Source organism: Phyllostomus discolor, chromosome 3 (assembly GCF_004126475.2).
Source record: "Phyllostomus discolor isolate MPI-MPIP mPhyDis1 chromosome 3, mPhyDis1.pri.v3, whole genome shotgun sequence".
Taxonomy (NCBI): Eukaryota; Metazoa; Chordata; class Mammalia; order Chiroptera; family Phyllostomidae; genus Phyllostomus; species Phyllostomus discolor.
This window is the reverse complement of record NC_040905.2, coordinates 28694474-28717743: the sequence shown is the minus strand read 5'-3', so window position 1 is coordinate 28717743 and position 23270 is coordinate 28694474. Positions and strand designations below refer to the sequence as shown.

The window sequence follows — 23270 nt, the reverse complement described above, 5'->3', positions numbered from 1 at the left end:
AAGCATATTCTGTGGCCAAAAATTTATCAATTGCAGCTATATATAAATATGAAGATCTATGTATTACTTTAAATAGCTTTTATTTTTAAATAAACTTCTTAGAAATTTAGTTGATAATGTGCACTTTCTAAATAATCCCCAAACACCAAGCCCTTCCCTCATCCTGCTCACGTTCCCCAGTGGGCGTGGGCTGGCATTCCTGCCTTAGAGCAGACAGACACTGGGATATGCAAGAAAAGCTGTGTGGGAAGCACAATAAAGGTTGTGCTTCTACCGTAAAAGAGTAGATGGCTCCATTGTGCCACAGTAACACGTTACTGGAAGTGCACGGCCAATAGCTGCACTTTGGTGGGAAATACAATAAATAAGTAAGTAACTAAATAAATAAATAATGAAAACAACCTATAATATGAAGAACTGACATCAGGCTCATTGAAGGCCTATATGGCATTTCTCTGGATTTGAAAACTATATCATGTTTGTTTCAGGCACCATAATTCTGTGAACTTGGATATAAAAAAAAACAATAAATAAATTAACCTTTTACAAAGACAGTCAATTTTTACATTATAGTCAGGTGCATCTCACGTGTGTACGCACACACAAAACCTGTGACTAGATGGAAGATAATGTTACACCTTCCTTAATATAACTTTTCCTTCATTAAAGTGATTTTAAGTGTAATTATTAAAGTGAATTTGCAATAAGAAAATGAATGGTTTGAAGTGTTTTCTGAGTTTTTAAAATTGCAAAGTTAAAGTACAAGAGGGACTCAGGGCATCACCCCCATGGTTTCCCAGCAGACAGGCCAGACCTCGTATGGGCACGGAGATCCCAGGCTCAGATGCAGAGCCTCTGGGAGCAGGAAGTGATATATTTCAGCAAAGACTAGAGCTATCGCATTTGAATTGTTTTCCAAGAACAAGAGAATGTTCACCGATTTACCCTTCATGTTTTAATAAACAATTTTAAAATTCAGCATCTGAAATATCAATAAACATATCATCGCAAGTAAGACAATAAGATTCTTCATGGTTGAAATTTAATTCAGGCTGGCCTGGAAAGAAATGCCTCTATAATCAGTAATAGCTTCTATTAAAGTTACTGCAATATCTGCCAGCGCAAAGGGGGAAAAATATCTAATTGTAAATCCCAGTAACAGAGGTCTCCTTGGGTCGGAGTAATATCTGGCAAAGCATCTCATAACCCATTTCCTCTCTCTGAATTTCCCAAGGCTGTCTGGGGTGCATGGTTTTTGCTTCTCACAAAAACAAGCTTCACAGCAGCACAAAACATCACTCAGCTTCATCGACTAAGGGATCAAGAGGCTGCAAAGACCAAGTGGAAAGATGGGCACACAAGGACACCAGCCCAGACCGTTTCATGCTGAACTTCGTCCCAACATCCCCCCATCCCTGTATCCACTCTGCGGTGCCGGCCCCTGCAGAAGGCAGTGAGTGCCAGCCCAGCAGCAGTCGGGGCCCAGTCACCCTACTGATGGCACAGGGGGAGCTGCAATGGGCCTTCGGGAAGGTGCTCACACATGTGCGAGTTTATTTGGGGGTACAAAGTGCTAAAAGAAATATGACTTGCTAAGGCAGGAGAAAAACAGAACCATTAAGTTGTCCTTTATTTCCTCTGAACTGGCATCAGTGTGATCTGACCAGGACCCCATAAAGTTTCTCACTCCTCAGTGTCTCAGGTCCATCCTGCAGTCCATGCCTCCGTGTGGGCTCAGCGTAGAGACCTCATCCCGTTTCCCCAAACCAAATACACGGACTGGAGTTAAGCAGGCTGAAGCTGTCATAAATCAGAAATGGAAACTAAAAATCTACAAGGGTGGCCTATTCCATATGTGAATATTTAATTCCAGAAGCTTCCAGGACACCCTGAATGTCCAGTATTTCTGGCAAACATTCTCATGAACCAGAGAAACCTGTTTGATTCATGGCATCTGCTGCATGCAAAGCACCTAGCGTGTGGACATGCCATGTTTACAGAGCATCTAATGTTTACAGAACATCTAGTGTCTAAGGACAATCTAATGTTTGCAGAGCATCTAGTGTGTGAGAGCACCAAGTGCCTGCAGACCTTCCTGTGTGTATAGAGCCTCCACTGGCCGGTCATGTCATGTTTACCGAGCATTCGAACCTACAGAGCATGTCATGTGTACAGGTAACCTAGTGTATGCAGTGCAGCTAATGTTCACATATGTGTCGGTAGAGCATCTGGTGTTTGCAGAGATCTAACATTCTCAGAGCACGGAGTGTTCACAGAGCATTTAGTATTTGTGGGGCACTTAGTATTTGCCGTGTATCTTATATGTTCAGGGAATTTTAGTATGAAAACATCTAGCGTGTGCTGACTCTGCCCTCCCAGATCCACGGGGTGGGCTGAGGATGAGGAGGACTCCACTCACCACATTGCAGCCCACGCAGTCGGGCCCGTTTTCGCAAGTCCTGCGGCGAGCTTGAATGCCGCCCCCGCACTGGGCTGTGCACCGTTCCCAAGGACCCCAGCCTGTCCAGAACATGTGCGGGGGGCACAGCAGATGCTCATTGCAGTATCTGTAGGGGGAAACCAAGAGGAAAGGAAACTGCTTAGTGCCATGTGAGGCCCCAGACCTTCCAGGCTCCGTCCCTGCACCAGATGTTGGACACATGGGCATGCTCAGCGTGGGGGGGCTGTTGTACTGGAAGTGGTTGCTCAGTAAAGGGGGCAGATGTGGCGCTGGCCATGCTGTGTGTGCACAGACAATGGGATGCACGGGAGACAATGAAGAAAATGCTAAACTCACAATGCAGAATGGATCTTCCTGTGCAGCCAATTAAAGGAGAAACAAACAAAAAACCCTTCAAATAGACACCCAAAAATGAGAACACAGAAAACAAGTAGGTAGGGCATTCATCTTCTAAACATAAACATTAAAAGCTACTGCAGGTTATGAATAATACAAAGTCAGCAAAAGTGTATTTGGATTTTGTTTTTATTCATGAATCAAAATAAGGCTCATAACCTATTAATAAAGGTTAAAGAAAAGTAAAAGCCTGATTTTAGCATAAAGGTTCATGCCATATACTGCTTAGGTGACTGTATTTTAAAATTTACTTGCAGAATCCCAGAATGATGTCCAACCTTAATTTAAATGACTACCAGTTATCTAAAAAAAGTTGAATTACTGTTTACAAATACTAGTCCTATTTTTGTGATTGCATATACTTTTACATATACATTCATATCGCCAATTTTTAGCCAAATATACAAGGGCTTTCTTAGCTGTATGTGAGTCAAACTTCTCCTCATTTTGTTAATAGTACAAGTGAAATGAAGTAAAGTTAGGGAAACAAATAAAAAAAACCACAAGAGACAACCTGGCATTCTACAAATTATAGCTCATAGGGAGGAAGATGCTACTCTGAGAGCCAAATCCAGGGAGACACATCTGGCGATTTAACAGACCATTCAAACACAATGGTCCACCTACTAAACACAAATTTGTCTCCTAGAGAAGACTAGAATGCAAGATGTTTCTGTCTTTCTCCCCATGCAGTCCATCTGCCTTTAGAAACACGAGGCAGAGGGCCCTGTTTATGAGGCGAAGTCAGTTGCCTTTGATGTCATCACAATGAGCAAATACTTAACCCAGCAGGCACCATACAGAAGGCAGTATAAAGAGTGCGTCCCTGTCACAGATGTTTACAACCCTGAGAGGAACACCAGGACACAGACGACACAAGCCCAGGGTGTGCCAGATAGACAGTCCCATCTCAGCGAGTGAAAAATAGGGCCGAATGGTAGCAGGTGTCCAGAAGCTAGGACAAGTATTTTAGGAGCATCATTTCCTGACAGGGAACACCGATAAGATTCAACAGTTTCCTCATCAAACCAAGAAAATTCCGCAGAGAGCCAGAAGGCTCTCGGAACAGGTGCAGTGATGCGAAGCAAAAAGCCAGGCCAAGCTGAAGGGAAGTCAATAGGATGAGGCACACGGAGCACTGATGGGTAGTCTAGAAAAGTGTGGAAAGTAGAAACGGAAAGAGTGAAGTAGGGGAGGTCACTGAGGTAAAAAGAACAGAAAAAGGTGAGAGAAAATTGAACTTTATTTAAAAGGAATTAAGAAAATCCCAAGAAAATCCCACAAAACTCCTGAGAAAAAAATAGTACCATCCGAGTTAGAGGGGATGGGTTTGGCGGCTCCTCCGGCTGGAGCACCGGAGTCCCTGACATTGAGGAGCTCTGCCTGTCTGAGGGTGGGGTCTGGGCCTCCAAAGACGGGCCAGGGGAGGCCACCAGCAGGAAGAGCTGATGGAGCAAATACCAGCCAGGAGAAACTAGATGGCAGCCACTGAAGGGTGACATGGTCCAAGCCAGACAGACAGACATGATGGTGGTGGAAGGAGGAGAGGAAGGGATGCACGTGGGATTTGGGACATCTGGAATAAGATACAGCAACTGTGTGAATGCACATGAAAAGTAACAAACACTAGAGTCAACAGTCAGCCTCACACGGGAAAATGGGAGGCACGCTAACTTTCCAACAGAGAGTTGACAGGTCCCAGCAGAAGAAGCCTCTAGAAAGTCAAGAACCAATCAGGCAAATGGTTTAGTTTCTGTAACTTTTTACACAAAAGAGTAGCCAATGGCACTGATGAATCATCACTATTCATCTTTTTCACTTTTGAGGCAAAAAGAAACATGAGGTTTGCATCTTAAGAAGTCACAGACAGTCTTTCAGGGGCCCAGCCCTCAGAGCTCAGGGTCATGGCCATAGATGGTAAGGACCTTCTAAATAACAGAGTATGACCTCTAGATACAAGAGCCCAAACAAAACTGACACAATAGATTAAAGGAATGTGATCTCAGAAGCACATGCAAATGAGCAGTTACAATAAGGAAGTCATGCTCAGAGATGACTACCATGTGAGTTGGTTCACGGACTGTTTCAAGAGGAAATTGCCATTTATTTTAAGAACATGTTTGGAAGCAGTAAGTAAAGGAGACTCAGAACATCAGAACTGTCAGATTTAGTCCAAAATCTCCATGTGCAGCTTCTCTCACTGTGGGTATCACGAGAAGTATAAGACCACCTCCTGTTTCTAAGCCTATCCACCGACATTCAAAGGATGGACATCCTGGAGGCCTTGGCCCTAATTTCAGCTTTCAGAAACACAAACAAACAATAAAGGAGTAGGGGGAACAAAGAAAATATAAGACATTTGACTTTTAATAAGCAGCACAGTAACTGAGCTACCACATTCCCATAGCAAAATAAATCACAGTGCACAAACACTTTCCTCATGTTTGCCTGTCGCAGGCCACCTTTGAAAATGCCCCGCATGTTATTAGAGCTAAAAAAAATACTTCAGGAGAACCTGAAAACTGCACGAAGCATAGAACTTCAACCATTGTTAATCTGTTCCATATCTAACGGCATTTTAACATTTCCCACAGCGTGCTTTCCCTTTTCTTCCTCTTTTTCCCTCTATGGGGGTCCCCAGGGAGAAAAAGCTACACCAGGGTTTTGTGAATATGTCAGCCACTGCAAAGGGGGTCAGAAGGAAAGCAGAAATCTGTAGGCTCTCTCTGTTCCTTCATGTCTGCCCTTTTACTCACAAATCCAGCCAGAGTCTGATCAGAGGCAAAGAGCTTGCAAGCCCCTAACTCCAATTCTTTGCAATTTCAAAGAAGAAGGGTCCTTCTGGCTCCCTGACTCTCCTACCCAAACTAACATGCTCCTAAGAGAAGCATCTCTTGTTAAACTAGTCTTTCTTGCTCACAAACAAAAGTGGAAATTAGCAGTTTGTTACCCTGGAAACTCTGCTTGTTCAAGGATTTTTATTAATTTATGTATCAGAGACCTACACAATGGGCCAGCTGGTGAAGTCTCATTGCTCTAGTCCTTGACATAGAACTGGCTTTTACCAAATAACAAGCTAAACACTTGGAAATTTTATGGGCTCTCTAGGATCTCTAGTGTCTTAAATCATTGACAGCCACAGATGCATTTCATGATGCATTAAAAATTAAGATTTTAATTTTGCCCATGAATGTTCATTCTCATTTTGCATTTAAAAGTTAATTAATAACCCAGCAATATTTCCCCATAAATTATCCATTTTCCCACAAACCTAGTCTCTGTGAAAAGAACTCCCTTTCATAATCCTGTATAGCCTAAATTCTCAACACCGTATCATGTTTCTTTTCATATTTCTTTATGCTGTAAATTGTCTTCTGTTTGGGTTAGATCCTTGACAGCTTCCCACTGCAACCCATGTCTGCCTGCACCAGTCAGAGCCCAGTCAGAACTACTTTCTCCTTGGTTCTCTCTAAGTGATAGTCCCTTTGCTGGGATGTACTGAAATAATGGGATTTTTGTGACACCAGAGGATCTGTGCATGCATTGCATCCATCATAATATTAATATTTTTATCCCAAGAAAAAGCCAAGAGAACCCACTAGGGGAAAGTAATGACTTGCAAAGAGCTCACTAAGGATTGAGTAAACACAGGCATGAAGACAAAGAAAAGTCATACAGAAACTGCCCTCACCATTTATTCCTTCCGCTCTCAACTCTAACCTGGTGCCCGGATGCCCCCTCCTGGAATGCACACCTGTATAATCCCCTCCCATGCAGTGTGGGAGGAACCGGTGACTTGTTCCTATTAGTTCTATTCTAACTAATAGAATATGGCAATAACGACAGGCTATCATTTCCATGCTTATGTTCCATAAGATCGTAACGCCTTTATTTCAGGAAAGCTCTCCCTTGCTGGCTCTGAGGAAGCAGCCAGGCCAGAAAGGCCCAGGTGGCAAGGAAGCGGGGGCGGCTTCTGGCTAACAGCTTCAGTCTCACAGCGCACAAGGAACTGAATGCTGACAGCAACCGTGGCACTTGGGAAGCAGACCCTTCTCCAGGGGAGCCTCACATGAGACCACAGCCATGGTCTGCGCCTTGGTTGCAGCCTTGTGAGATCCTGAAGCAAACAAAGGAGCGGATAAATTGTGTCCAGACTACACACCCACAGAAACCATGAGCCAACAATCATGCGGGGCTTTGGGCAGCTTCATTTGTGGAAATGCTATCGTGTAATAACTAGTGAAACAGATTTTGGTGCCTCCATGTGTGGTACTACTGTGAGAAATACAAAAAACTGTGCAGGGGCTTTTGGACCCGGGGATGGGTGGAAGAAGCAAGCACAATTTTGACGAGCACGGTAGAGAAAACCTGAATCACCTTGAGATAGACTGTTGCAGTCTAAACCTAGATTTTGTGGGTGCTGCCAGTGAGGATTTAGAAGGACATAGGATGAACAACTAACACTTAACAAACCAACACAATTCAAAAATATGCAAAGGACTTGATTAGACATTTCTTCACCAAAAGATATACAGATGGCCAATAGCACATGAGAAGACGCTCAACATCATTAGTCCTTAGGGAAATGCAAATCAAAACCACAATGAGAAACCAGTTTCTATCTACTAGGATGGCTATAAAAGAAAAAAAAAAGTAAAGTAGCAAGGATTGCTGGTGAGGGTGTAAAAAAAATTGGAACCCTCTTATATTGCTGGTAGGAATGTAAAATGGTTTCACTACTATGGAAAACAGTTTGGCAGTCCTCAAACATCCAAACTTAGAATTAGCATATGACCCAGCAATTGTACTCCAAGTTAAACCCACAAAAGAAATGAAACTGGGACTTGAACAGATACTCATATGCCAGAGTTCACTGCAGCATTATTTACAATAGACAAAAGGTGGAGCACTGGCTGGTGTGGCTCAGTGAATTGAGTGCCAGCCTGACAACCAAAAGGTCACTGGTTTGATTTCCAGTCAGGGCACATGCCTGGGTTGTGGGCCAGGTCCCCAGTATGGGGTGTGCAAGAGGCAACCTTTCTTTCACACATTGATGTTTTCCTCCTTCTCTTTCTCCCTTCCTTCCCCTCCTTCTAAATAAATAAACACATAAAATCTAAAAAAAAAAAAAAAAAGAAAGAAAGAAAAGGTGAAAATAACCCAAATGAACTGATGGGCAAATGAACAAATACAGTATGGTATAGCCATGCAATCAAATATTATTCAGCCTTAAAAAAATGAACTTCTGACACATGTTACAGCATATATAAACCTTGAAAAACATGTTCAGTGAAATAAGCCAGAGAGAACAGAACAAAAATTGTGACCCTACTTATATGAAATATCAGGAACAGGCAAATTCATAGAGACAGAACATAGATTAGAGGTTACCAAGGGCTGGAAGGAAGAAAAAAATAAAGAGTTATCATTTAATGGTTACAGAACTTCTGTTTGGGGTGATAAAAATGTTTTAGAAACAGTGGCTATGGTTGTACAATACCATGCATGCAATTGATGTCACTGAATTGTACACTTAAAAGAGTTAAAAGGCAAATTGTATGAATATATATATATATATATATATATATATATACACACACACAATAAAAAACTAAAAAGGAAAAAGAACCTAGGAGCTAGGAAAGTAGAAGAAAAGAGACTTTTCATACAGAAGAGCCTAAAGCAGTTACATACCGCATTTTTCAGACTATAAGACTCATCTAGGTTTTAGAGGAGGGAAATAGGAAAAATATTCTCGAAGCAAAAAATTAGGTTAAAAAAGGTGTGTATTATAATCTGAAAAATATGGTCGTTAAGACAAAGTCCTGGAGGTGCTGCCTGGCCTTTCTTCTTCCTGCTTACTGTTAAGTGTAGAAGAAAGAAACAAATGAGGGAAGAAGTAGTAAACAGAAGTAAGCAGGACCCAATAGCTTTGGCATTTCTGAGCCTCTCCTAAGGGCAAAAGATGCTAAAATTAAGAAATAGCTCCTGAGCATGCCAGACACGGTTGACACGGAGTAAAAGCTGAGGACGTGGCTGTACAACCTTTTGTTCAAACCTTAGAAGGAGCAAACGATCAGGGTAGTATTACGTCACACAAAGGGTCCTTTTAAGAGGTCAAGAGCAAGGATGTGCGTCACAGACCCTCTCAGTCACAAGCAAGCTGTAGGGTGTTGGCTAGGCCCTCAGCAGCCTCGGCAGGATCCCAGGCCAAGAAGGGACATCTCACCAATATCTGTGGCTGTAGTTTGGTTTAGTGGAGTAAACACCATGGAAGTCCACAGAGGACCCACAGCAAAGTATCAGCTTGGATTATAAGGAACATTGAAAATACAATGAAATAAACATTAGAAAATCCAAAATTCTACTGGCAGAAAGCGGGCCGATGAAAGCACCCAGCAGCAAGCACACACTACCTTTTAAGAAAAAGGAAGAAAGACTCAGGAAGCAGAACTGAGAGCCCAGCAGGCAGAGCCAAGAACCAGGGGAAATTAGGTCCAGGACTGGAAACTGAATTGAGTACCTCCCAGGACCTCCCAACACCTGTCTGGCTAATTTCAGGATTTCTATGGAGCAATGGGTCCACTGCACTTCCTATTTTCCCCCTTTTCAACAGAAATGTCTGTAGTGGGTACCCTCTGCCTATCCCACCCACCACTACCTGTAGGGTGTGTGGGTGGCAGGTCTCATTTTAGAGGCAGACAGACTGAGAGGAACCACATGGAAGAAGCCTCAATCACATTTGGGCCTGATTTACATAAGGTTCTCGAATTTGGTGAGATGGTTTAATGGTATAAAATGTGTTTGGACCTTGGGAGTGGGTAAAATGCATTTTGCATGTGCAAGGGATATGAATGACTCACGGACAGATAATCTACTGTCTATGACAGATACTCTGAGGTGATTCCAATGACCTCTACCTCCTGGTATCCATGTCCTGTGTACACCACCCTCTTGAGTGTAGACAGGGCCTTTGACTTATTTCTAACCAGCAGAATAGGGCGAGCTGATGGCACGCCACTTTGCGATGACATTATGTAACAGTGTAATGCCCATCGTGCAAGGAGATACTTTTCCTTGCTAGATTTGAGGAAGTAAGTGGCCATGACAAGAAGGTTCACTGGACAAGAAATTGAGGGTAGCCTCTGGCTAACTATGAAGAAGAAGCCAAAGTCCTCAGTCTGACAGCCCACGAGGAACTGAATGCTAACAACAACCACGTGATCTCGGAAGGAAATCCTTCCCATGGACAAGGACAACAGTGTGGTGATTGCTGGGGGGGGGAGGTGGTTATAAGGGGACTAAATGGCAATGGGAAAAAATACAATAAAGATTAAATCAGAGAAATTAAATAGCAAAAATCAATCAATCGATCGATCGATCGATCAACCCTTCCCCAGCTGAGCCTGAGATGAGATCACAGCTCTGGCCGAGCAGAGAACCCAGGTAAGTCGGAATGGAACTCCTGACCCGCCGAGGCTGAGAGAGAAAAAACGTGTGTGGTTTTAAACCTGTCAGTTTACGGAAATGTTGTTATAGAGCAGAAGAATAATGCAAATAATGACATCTGCCTTTTGATAATGTTCACACAGACACCCATGGCTTCATCCTCGTTGGTGGCCTCCTTGGGAACAGATGCTACCACTCAGTTCCTGGTACTCATGAAAATCATTTGCCAGATAATTTAGAAGAGATAAATAGAGTGTCTGTGCCTTTTAGTAAAAAAAAAAAAAAGATATTTTCTTTATCTATTACTTAAGAAAAATGATATGAAGAGATTTTGTGGCAATAAAGCTCTCATTGAACTACTCCCCACACTGGAGATTTTGTCTCAAATGCAAAGTCACTAAGTGTAATCTTGGCTTTCACAGAGGGATATTTGGGGGGAGAATCAATTTATTCACTTGCGGCCTCTTAGGAGTTCTTTAGGGTTGATGGAGTTTAAATAAGGATGAAGTGATTGTGTTAATGATTCTGCAAGCTTACACCTTGGTCCTTTGTTCCTTATAACGGAGACCATTTCCTTTAACCTTGAGTTTAGTTCTCAAAAGTCTGTAACAAGTGCCATTCCTTTATATTCCTTAGGTGGAAAGACCTCCCACAGAACATGGCAAAGAAATCTAAGAACTATTTGCTTGTAAAGACCAAGCATATATTTTTTTCTAGTTTTCATTAACTTCTTTCTAAGCCATTAGAAAGGCTATTCAATAGGAAGGGGTCAATTTGATAAAAATCTTACATCATCCCTGTTCTTACCACCCATCCATTTATTACTTAAATCCAAATTTCCTCCATTAAAAAATACTCATTTAGCCCGAAAGAGCATTTCTTCAGTTAAAAAAAAAAAGGACATTTTAAATGTAAGTCCTCCAAACACACAGGCCATCCTGATTTTTTCCTGAAAACGAAGCTTTAAGAACAATCGTAGATGGATACTAAAGACACATAAACTCCTACGTTTACCACAGAGTTAAACGGCGTCGCCCCTCCTGTGTGCTCAGCCCGGGGAAGGTGAGAACAGGTGTGCGGTTTCTGCAGGCGCCCTGACGCTAAGGGCGGCTTCACGCAGATGAAGGTGGTTTTACCTGAGTGCGCTGTATTCTATGACAATACGTAGCATTTAAAACTCCCAACCAATTCTAAATCTTACCAGGCTTAGAAATAGAAAGGAGACCACTCTCCCATCAGTTTTCTCACTTATCGACTGGTGTTAGTTCTGAAATGACAGACTTTCTCAAGAGTATCTTGGGGGAATCTACTTCAAAAACGGCCAACCCTGCTTTGTAAAAATCATCTTTCGTTTTCCTCTGAGTTGAAAGGAATAAAAATCTTAACTGGTAATTTAGGAAAACAGTGAAAAAAAATAGAGTGATTTTATCTGTTTGTTTTGAGGTTGTAATAAATATCTAGCAGAGAACTATCTGTTCAGTAAACCTGTACATAAATATAATACATAAATATTATATTGTATATATAAATATTAATGGCATAGAAATGACTGCATACAGTATTTTATGAGGCTCCAGTGAATCCATATCACTCTATACAAGCCTTACTACATTTTAATTAAAAGGTATTGAAAGTCATTTTCTTTCCCACGGGATCAATACAATAAGTTTATGTGAGTATGGCACAATAAGAATCCTGAAAGTGATGTGAAAATTACCTACTTGGATATTCTCCAAAGACCATAAACAGGAATGTACTTAAATATTCGAAAAAGAGTCAAATATCCCTATTGTAGATTGTATGAGGCCATAATCAAATGTCAGATTCTATAAAAACCAACAGACTGTTAAATACAAGACTGAACTGAAATGTCCCCACGATATGCTTAAAGCTTAAATTACGCATGGAAAAGAATGCCCCACTCTGGGTCATATTGTGGCTTCATTGAAGGTATCCGTTAATAGAAGGATGTGTACCAGTTATAAATATAACCAAAACCTTCAATATGTTCTCACCTATGTTCCAGCTGCTTAATATAGTTCTGATGGAGAGCTTTACTTCACTGGCCGATGCATCTGGACCCAGGACCGCCTTAGGTCCTACACGGAACTGCAGGTTTTGAGATCCGGGATAGCTGAATTCTAACAAGCACAAGCTTTCTCCAGCAGACTCACTTGCCGAGTCTCCAGAGAGCCCAGTACAGACAAGGACAGGGTGCCCACTGTCCCTGGACTGCCACTCTATTGGGACTTGCTCAGCTGAGTCACCCATTCAGGGACCATAGCGGCCCAGTGATGCTGTCAGCATGGGGCTCCGGTCACAATTTAAGTATAGCAGGAAAAGAGGAAGACAATTCCGCTCAACAGAAGGTAATGCCACCGATTTGTTAAGCTCGATCCAAAACTAAAGCCGCAGAGAAACCGAGTGCACTGGAGTGACAGTGAAGGTGAGGACAGCGATGCTGGGGCCAGAGAGGCACGTACCTTTCCTCGCGGTTCTGCCCCACACACACCCGGCCGCCGTGCCGGGGTGTGGGGTTGCTGCAAGAGCGCTGGCGCACCTGGAAGCCGATCCCGCAGGTGGTGCTGCAGGGAGACCAAGAGGTCCAGGGGGTCCAGCCTCCGTTCCTGGGGGAGGAAACAATGCGGTCGCTGAGTCAAACTGGCTCGCAGCCCTTCCCCTGTCTGCATCCACCTCCAAATTCAGGTGCTTCCCCACACGGACGACCCCACTATGGGCTATGAGGGCAAAGGGAACCGGGGCCATGAGACTAAACGTACTGCATCATGGGAATCTCAGTTACTGTGAGATTCTTCTCCCAGGTATCTGACTTTAGAGTCAAAGTAGGGAATTTAAGGGTAACATTTTAAGTGAACTGTAAATAACTCAAAATGGGCTTTATTAGAAACTATTAAGAAACTTTAGTTATGGAAATATAAATATAATAAGACATGGAATTCACTGAAAAGCAATTAGAGATGAATCCCTGAATGTTTAGAATGTATGCTGTTACTTGACCTGTACTATTTCAGTTTTAATTTAGAGTGTACATAAAAATAAAATAATTATTGAAGTCTATACATAATTCCTACTTTTAAAATCAACAAAAATCTGTATTTCTTTTGGTAGCATTCACATTGCTAGACAACAGAGTAACGTCTGAAGCTTTAAAACAAACTGTATTAAAAATGAAGGAAGGATATTTTAAATCCCGATTCTTAGCTCTTTTCTTGCAATTTGAAAGATACAGGGAATAAATAAGGAGTACAAACTGTGTATATTTGAATTTATTTGTTATTTATATATGGCTTTAAAACATGGTAGACATATTAAAAGAATAAGTAAAAATGAAATGAACCACTTGTATAAAATATAAAATATTGTTTTGAAAATATAAAATGCTCCTGTGGTCATGGTGCTATGGGTTCAGGGGATAGAGGAGAAAATTGAGTATGGTTGTAAAAGGAAATCAAACTAACAGCCACAACCAAACTATAAGCAGAAGACACAGGAAACCTACTCAATGGATCACACCTTTGAATGGGTCTCCTGGTTACTCAGTATCAAATGTTCACAGAGCTGGGCATTGAGGTTCTAGAGCAGACAGCCTTTTGATTAAGGACTTGGCTTCTGCTCCCTCTCAGGTGCTGTCACAGCACATAGCAGTGGAAGCCACGCAGGGCACCCTTGGGACTGAGCATGCTTTCCTCCAGCTGCTGACAGTGCTGGCTGCAGTAACTCAGCTGAGAGGATCTCACAGCCATCAGGGGCCGTCCCAGCTATGGAGTTTCCTGGAGGACTCAGCTGAACTCTTCACTGGGCCCACAGCCCAGGTCAGCCCGCCCTCAACCAAGGGAGGGACTTTTCGCCCTCATCGGGGCAGATGTGGGGGCATTCTCCACTTTACTTCCTGAACACAAACCTCATGTCACAGTGGCACTCCTGACGACCCCTGGACGAACGCAGGTTTTGTCCCTACATTCCATAATGGGGGGTAGGTAAGAAGAATGGAAAGCTGCAGAGACTGAATGCATTTAAATGGCCAACTCCTGTCAAGGCTCCAGGCCTTTCCTTGACCTCCTGCCTTTCCATCAGCTAATTATGCTTCTTAATATCTCTCTCCCTCTCCCCCTTCCTTCCCTCCCTGCTAAGAATTAGAATTCAGAAGTGACATAGGATCATTAGGATGCACATTCAAATATTTGTTTTAGTTATAAAATAAAGCGTGCTTTTCTAATTGACAGTAAGTCTTACTTGGCCCTTGTTTGATACTCAGGTCTGGCTTAGCTAATTAATTTATATTGTGGATTTCTTTTCATAAAGTGAATGTCTTTAATCTTGCTGCTCCAAGGTATTGAGAAACATATTTAAATGAAGTCATGAGATAAAGAATACAACTAAAAATATACTTTCAAAGTGTATTAAACTAGCACTAGGTTGAATTTTCCAACACTTTGTGTACATACATAAAGAATAACAGGTTGAATTTAGAGTCATTTGAATGATGCTCTTAAAGGCTCTTTGATGTGCCTTGCACAGACTGAGGAAGTACTTGATAGTACTCAGCAAAAAAATTCAGTTTTCACATTAGCTGGTTCTAATGTATTGCTCCCAACAAAACTGAAGGCCAACATAAACAGATTACCATTAATATAGGACATTAAAAAGGTCTTCAATATTAGATTATCGTGATTTTGGCAGATAATTTTGAAAAAACTTAGAGAAGTGAGTGACAATGATATGATCTTACATTTCCAACTACTTATGTAGCTAAAACCTGTCAGGCCTTAGATTCTACAAAAATAAAACATAAAAGTGAAATTGGTGCTAAGCCCTTACTGACTCAGGCAGGAGGTTGCATTTATGCCTGAATAGGAATAGCGGTTGGGAATTAAAAACAATTGCATTGAAGAATGGAATTCCAAAAAAAAAATCTCATTTTTTAATGTTAAGTAATTATTAGTCAAAATGTGTAATATCCATAATATTTAGATTAATTTGTGTGTTAATTTTCAAATTACATACTTATAAAGCCTGTGGTTGTCAGAAATAAGTTTTAAAGAAAATTCTGTTTATATAATTGTTTTGTAATAGTGGCAGAGAAGTATAATAGCACAACCAAGTAAGACTTTCAGACATAAAAACATAGGAAATTAGGATACGATTCTGTAAGACAACAGACTAGAAATAGGAAGTTAAGGGAAGGACAAACAAAAAATTTTTGAATGTTCAATAACAGCCTGCTCATCAAATGGAGAGGTAGCTAACTATGATATTAGCTAGGTTCTATTTATACATTTAAAGACTGGTATAATAGAAATTATACCTTTGAAAACATTGAACGTTTTGATGAAATAGATTAGATACCAATCTACAGGTATTTGAGGAGGCACCTAGTTTATCAAGACTCTCAGGGGCAGGTGAGGAACTGGCTGTGAAGACCACTGCACCAGAAACTCCAAGGGTCCAAGTACAAACATGTGAATGACAGCTGTCCCACCACAGTGCCATGGACATGTATGGACATGTGAGCTTTAGTTGCTACCCTATATGTGTCCTTCAGAGACTCAGAAAAGTCAGTTCTATGGGTAGGTGGGTAGCTTCTCAAACTACAAAAACTATCTGACATTATTGCTCACACTCCAGAGGAAGCTGCTTCAAACAATGCATACTGCTTTCTGGATGTCCATGAGGGTCACTGGTATATGGGCAGTCAGGAATAGGTTTTGGTTGATGAATTAAGTGGTATCCAAGAGAGGATGAGCTGATATACCATGAACACTTCTCTGTCCTTGCACACATTGGGGGCAAGGCAGGGGCCTCCCCTTGAGGAAGTGTCTGCCATGGTAACAGAGGGTCCCTTTCCCTGGTCTGAGTAGAAGGTGGGCTGACCGGCTCCCAGAGCATCGCATCTGCACAGGTGAACCACTCATGGGCATGCATTCCGGCATGCCTGAGGGTCAGGGACCTGGGACACAAGAAGAGGCTATGTCACAGTGTCGTGAGTCTGCCAAAATCTGATCTGAGACTTGTGTTCATTCTCAGGAACCACCTTATGGCAAGGGCACCTGGGCGGGGCCCACAGCTCTCCCTTCTAACCACTGGGAGTCACTGACGCCGTCAAAAGAGACAGCTGTGAAGAGCTAAGTGGCTTAGGCTGGTACATAAAAATGGACTGTGTTATACTAATAAAGGACTACAAGTCTACACATTCCAGAAGACTGTAATTAACATGGATGTTTCCCTCAAACAAGCCAAAAATATTGTGCACATTAGCAATATTTTTCCTAGTCTAACAAGGGGCATATGAATAGGTTCAGATTTATAATCTGCTTTAGAGCTTAAAGTCTCCTTCTAGAAATTACATAATTTTGAAGCACTAAGTATCCCTATCTTTTCCCACCTCTCTCTAGAGGTGGGCAGGTATATATTAGGAATGATTTCCCAAACTCCTCTACAGTCAGTGTACACATGAAAGTGGGCCCGAGGGCTGGCAGGGACGCACCTGGAACAGTTGGTGATCTCCATGCGGGGGCCTGTGCACTGCCAGCCGCCACACTGCGGGGGTGGGCTGTCACAGGAGCGAGTGCGACAGAGGCAGGTTCCCACGGCGCTGCCATCTGTGTGCGTGCAGGGCATCCACGGGGACCACATGCCAAAGTGCCCATCCACAGTGAGATTCCTTGTCTAGGAAGCAGATACAAGGAAGGATGTTACAAAGGGTAAGGCAGCGATCATAAAGGAAAAATGAGAGGTCTCTCAGAAGACAATCAGAACCCATTTATAATGTTTTACATTATAATAAAAAGGGAGGAAGAGGGGAACATTTCAAAGTAAAACAGAAGAGGTCATTGGTAAAGATAATGATGGAGGAGGTGGGGGAGGGGAAAGGAGAAGGCAGAAGAGGAGAAAGAGGAGGAAGAAAAGAAGGAAAAGAGAGGAGGAGGAGGGGATGGGAAGCAAAGCATGCTAATAGCTTGACAATGGGGTGATGGGAGAATTGTCCTCTGATGTGATAGCCCAAGGAACAAAAAGAACTGGAGTGAAAACTATAGATGTGCAATTGTGTTGCATTTTTATGTAGCTTAAAAAAAATGAAAGACCTATCAACTAGCTGTCATTGAAGACCTGGCCTGGCATGAATGTCACTTAAGACTGACAACATCTAATTTCCTTGTCAAGGGGATGGCACCGTGAGGAGCCTTGTGAAGGGCCCATTAGAAGTAAAGTACTGCGCGGATCGTGTGGGAATAAGGCCGAGTTCCCTCTGGTATCCTCACAAACCCAAATCCGGTGTCACGTGCCCTCCTCGTGCATTTAAATGATGCTCTCCTCAGACAAGACCTGGATCTAGATGACAAGGAACTTAGTCCTCAACTGCCCACAGAGGCACAGCCTTCCCCATCTGCTCCTGGGATGTGGGTGTTTGGCTGGAAGGGGGAAACGGGGACAAAAGTTCTTACAAAATTATAAGGAGAAGGGAAGTTGCTACTGTTTGGGACATTTTCATATTGAAAATATTTCACAACTTTTATTCAAATTACTGACAGGCTTGGCTCAGTGACTGGATTTGTAGAGGATATATGAGGATTTCCCTGCTGAGCTAGTTATGGGAAGACAGATGAGCAATGGGCAGAATGGATTTCAGAGCGTGGGACTGGACTGTGTCACGTGGGTGCCATGGGGCTGCTCAGTGTACTTTGTATGGGCAGGTGGCTGTCCCTCCTAATACCACACACACACACACACACACACACACACACACCCATACAACCTCACTGAAAATAGTGCAAAACCTAAAGAGCTTAAAAGTAAATGATTTTTTAAAGCAAAACAACATGAGAAAACAACCAAAATAGTACATTTACTTAGAATACCAATATCTATGTATATTAACACATCGTGTTAATCCTAAACTTTTACATAACAAAAGTTCCTCCTCTTCTACAGGCCTGCTTTGCTGTGGACCAGATCCCAGCCCAGGCTGGAAGGAGCCCAGAAGCCTCTAGAATGCTACTGGAGTGACGAGAAAAGGGTGGTGCAGAAGTTACAAGGCACAAATTAACAAGGCTTTTTGGCAGAGCTGAGGTCCCAGAGATGAAGGGCTAAGTCTGAAGTCAAGTGCATGGAGGATGATCCTGGCAGGAGACAAAGCCTCAGGCCATACAACTTGGAAGAGGACAGAGTGAAGGCATCAGGAACGGAAGTGGGAGTGGTGTGAGGGGTCACGGGGGTCGGGGATGTTGAAGGTTTAGGGGTCCTCCAGATATCGACGGGAACTTTTGAAATGTCAGGTTATTTGGAGACAGTTTATAGCATTGGGGTCAAAAGGCCTCCATTTCCTCCACAAAATACAAAAGAAATGGGCACAGAGACTGTTAGGATCTCTTTAGCTGGAAGAAGTCAGGCGAAGTCTGAACACAGGAAAATGAGGACTCGTGAGGCCAGGAGGTAATGTAATATAGTGACAAGGGAAGGAAGACAGAAACAAATCATTTGGAACTTTCCAAGAGGACATTTTATGATGGGAACATACTCAGGAATTGGCAAACTGAAAAAATAAGTCAGCGACGTGTGGAAAGGGAACTGCAAAGTCAGGAGCCAGCCTCTGTTCCAGCTGAATGTGTCAATACTGTGATAGAAACACATGAAAACAGGGAAGGTCCAAGTAGAAAGGCCAGAAGGGAGAGAGAAAGAGAGACAGACAGGGAGGCGTGGGGAGAAGGAGCCAGTTTCTGTCTGGTTCCTGGCAACATTGAAGTTGCCATTCCAATCCACGTGGGCCCTTACACCCAATCCCCTATTCTGCAGGGGACCTGAGAATCTCCGTTTCTGCAGCCCAAAGAGCCTATGGCAAGAATCCCAGCCAGGCTGGAGGGTTTTTATGAAGGTGATACTTTGAATGAAGGGGCTTTGCACTCATCAGGGGAATTATTCCTTGTCACTCCCCATGGGAGAAGAGGCATCACGCCGTGCCCTTGACAAGGACATGCCCCAGGCTGGGGGGTTGACACCCACTGGCAACATGGCAACCCCACTCACTGGGCCAGTGCTGGATCTAAGATGAACATGTGGCCTGATCCTGGAAAATGAGACAAGAAGAAAGCAAAAGCCTTCTAGAAATTCTTTTCCTCCAGATAAGAGAAAACCACTCTCTGTTCCTTCCCATCCTTCCTGCCTTGGATTCAGTTATGTGAGGACGTGATGTTTCATGTCCCAGCTGGGGGGCGGGGGGGCAGGGGTTAAGGCAAGAGGAGGAGGCTCTGGGAATAAGAGCCCTGTTCTCCCCGTGCCTCCCAAAACCCAACAGAATCAGCCCTGAAACTGTTCTCTCCCCATCACAGGATGAAAAGAGTCATTTTTAAGGCCCCAATCACAGGGAATTCAATTTCTTTTAAGGAAATGCTGTCCTATTGGACAAAATCTTTATATACTATTACTCCAGAAAATGCAAACTAAGATTTAAGAAAACAGTTACAAAATTGCTAAAGACTGCACATCTGGCTATTTGGAAAATGTACTTGGAAATGGCCTGCCTTTTCCTTACCACAATACCAGGGTTTCTCCACCTCAGCACTGTTGACATTTGGGTGGGGTAGTTCTTTGTTGAGGAGGCTGTCCTGTCCATTGTGGAACAGTTACTGACATCCCTGGCCTCCACCCTCTAGGTGCCCCAGGATCTGACAACGAACAGTTCTCCAGGTATTGCTAAATGTCCCTGGGGCACATCCAGTTAAGGACCATTGTATTAGACACTCCCCCACCACACACACTTTGAGCACTGGTGTAAGATAACACGGTCTTAGGCAAAGAAAGGGATGATATCAATGTTTTCCTCCCAAATATAAGGATGGGTAAAAATGGGCTCACAAATGAGTGACAGATGAAAAGGGAGGAAGAATTTAAAATAAGTGACAGTTCACGAAGGAATGAAGAGAAATGAGGTAGAAAAAATAGAATAGTTAGAGCAATAACAACACTGGAAAGGAAATGCACTCAGCAAATCATTAATGAGAGGACAGAGTGTTATATTTCTGCAGGATGAGAATGTGGGCTTTATTTTTCAGCCATGGGTAGGGTAACTGCCTACTTTGAGGGGCAATAATTTCAATTCAGACACATTGCTGTTGGTTCTGTTGCATTTGAAGCAGGAAGAGCTTGCAATATTCAGAAAAGCAGGAGGGCTGTCTGCATTGCATCTAACCATAGGCTTGTTTTGATCATGAGTATAGTAGTATGAGAATCTGCCTTGGAAATAGTGTAGATCCGTGAATAATGGGGTAGGTTCTGCTGCATTACTTCTCCGTATGAGTAGGCATTTTTATATTTTCTTAGCTTTCCTAAACAGACATCAGAAATAAAGCTATCTAGAATAGATTCTCTGTAGTTGTGCTATCTTCTGGGTTTCTGCCAAGTGATGTTCTATCTGGGGTATGTCCTTTATATCATTAAATATTAAGTCACAGTAAAACACATACCATGTATATATGTAGATAGTTCAGTGTATGCCATCCACTGTGCTGAGTGATGTGTACATATTAACTCCTTGAATTTTACCAACATCCCTATTATAATACACCCTGTTTTACAGAGAGGAAAACTGAAACTCAGATGAGGTTCACCTCACTCTAAGTTGTACTGGTTTTAAATGACCCAAGATCATTCTCCACAAGTGGAGTCCAGAGACCGATCTCAGCCAATTCATTATGTAATGTGGGTGCTAGATCATTTTTTAGTGAGAGTCTCATGGAAATCAGCTTCACGTACTTTTACCCCCAGTTCTGTAACAGCAAAGTTCCCCTCACCTAGGAAATAACACATGTCCAAGAGCTAACTAAGGAAGATGAAAGTTTTGTTAAAAGCAAAATCCATAATCCCATTTTAATACATTCATGGTCAATTAAACTAATTCCCAACTGACCCAGGACGGAGATGCCTTTGATGTGTATGAGGCTCCTGGAGCGTATCTTCAGGTTTTTACTGTACTCCAGCAATCATTTTCTTGTATCTACATTAAAATCTCGTATTTTCTGTTCAGACGTTTTTTGAGAAGTTAAAAGATCTTCCCGTATTTTCAAAGTTTCACATATTTCTTGTCAGAGATAGTAACAAAATGAGTATTAACATGCTCCTTGAAAGGCTTGTCTTGTATCATCCTAGTATCATGCCTAAGTTTATGTCCTTAAATGAATTACACAAAGGAAACACAGCACCTTTGAAGGGAACTAAGCTGGAGTTCTCTGTGGCCTCTGATAAGATGGGTGAATCGAGGCAGTCGTTATTTTATTGCCTCTGAGTCCTAGTTCTTTTCCCTATAAAATGGAAGCAATGATGTCCATCTTTGAGGGTCCCCCTTAGCATTAAATGACACAATCCATTAAAAACTGCCTAACATGGCCCTGAGTACATAGTGTAGACACAATTGACCTTTGTTCTTATTTCCTTCTATTAAAGTAGATTTTTTCAAGCCTTACCTAACTCTTGTTATTTAAGATAATGTATATAAAATATTAAGTCTGAGAACTGATGCGCTGCAAATGCTCACTGAATGCCATGATTATCCCAGAATCTCATCCCCATTTGTCAATTATCTCATGCAAGCGCAACAGGAAACATCTTGTGGGGTCAATGAAAAAAAAATACATAGTAAATTTCACTACAAAATTTTGAAATAATATCTCACCTGCTATCTGTGCATAATATGCAGGGTTACCCCTGGATCACAACTGGGACCCCTGACAGGCCTCTGCCTTGGGGAGATGCTAACACATGTGAACGGCAATGCCTCATACATCAGAAGTACTGGGTCTAAATCCTGACTTCCTGCCCAATGTAGTTGGAGAACCTGCATAAACTGTTTAGACTCTGGTCTATGGGGCTGCCATCTACAGGGAGGGCTTTGGGTTCCATCATTGCCACAGGAAGTCCTCTTTCACTTTAAAGATGCTAATTATCCGCCATAGCTTGAGAAGCATCCTAAAATTTTGAGACTTACTTGGTCTACATATTTTGCTAGTTATGGCACGATATATATGGGAACAGGAGCTCATCATATGATATGATATGATATGATATGATATGCTGGTAACCACATGCCCACAAAGGATGCAGCCTGTATTCATGCATAAAACCCAGGTAGATTCTTCATACTATGCTATCCTTGTTCAGCAACTCTACAAGTTATGCAGGACATATATATATATTTTTCAAATCCACTAGATATTTTGATTTACATCTTGCTCATGCACTTCCAAATCTGTTAAACTGAGAACAATGTTTTCAATTACATTTACATAAGCAAACAGAACTTTAATCAATAGTCAGTCCACTACTGCCCTGTCTCCTGGACAACAGAAATCCATAAACATTTTTAATAGTCTTAACCTTTCAGTGGAAAATAGGTCTTAAGTTGCTAAGTCCCTGGGAAGATGCTCGGGGTCCCATGGGCAACTGGAACTCTCTGGAAAACACAGGATCTAAACAGCAAATGGTGGCTCCTGCATGAGGTTTGACTGGAAAACTAACTCTGGGGGACTCGGCTGTGCTACACCCTTTGTCCAAGGTTTGTGAAGATTTCCAAGGTAGGTTCCCACAAGAGGGTCCCGTATCAGTCTCAGCACATTCAGCATCCCTCTAACCTAATTGAACTCCATGAAACAGCACCTCCTTTCATTTTTCAACTTGGGCTTTTATACTAGATATAAGCTGTGCTGGTCTCATTTAAAAATCCCTCAGCTTATAAAGCTTACTTTCTTTTGGCTAAAGATATGTAGATAAAAAATGTATTTTGCTGATAATAAGATTTTATGTATTTTTAACATCTCTGAAATCAGCTAGCATCTTGCATTCCATGAAAGCATTTTTTCCTTATAAAACAGGAGTATACTTCACAACCAGTAGCATATTAGGAAAGATGAAATATGGTAGATTTAGCCAATAAAATTAAGCCTTTCTTTCATTCAGT

The 23270-nt window shown here is 42.2% G+C and overlaps 1 protein-coding gene across 4 annotated transcripts in view; it reads right to left on the bottom strand.

The window, feature by feature from the left end:
* SEMA5A (semaphorin 5A) overlaps positions 1–23270 on the bottom strand; it is a 439222-nt gene that overhangs the window by 52653 nt on the left and 363299 nt on the right. For all 4 annotated transcript variants that reach the window (XM_028515073.2, XM_036020275.1, XM_036020274.1 and 1 more), the window contains 3 exons: positions 16812–16993; positions 12790–12933; positions 2420–2567 (listed from right to left, as the gene is read on the bottom strand). In XM_028515073.2, coding sequence (XP_028370874.1) covers positions 2420–2567; positions 12790–12933; positions 16812–16993 — 474 coding nt within the window. The remainder of the gene's footprint in view (positions 1–2419; positions 2568–12789; positions 12934–16811; positions 16994–23270) is intronic.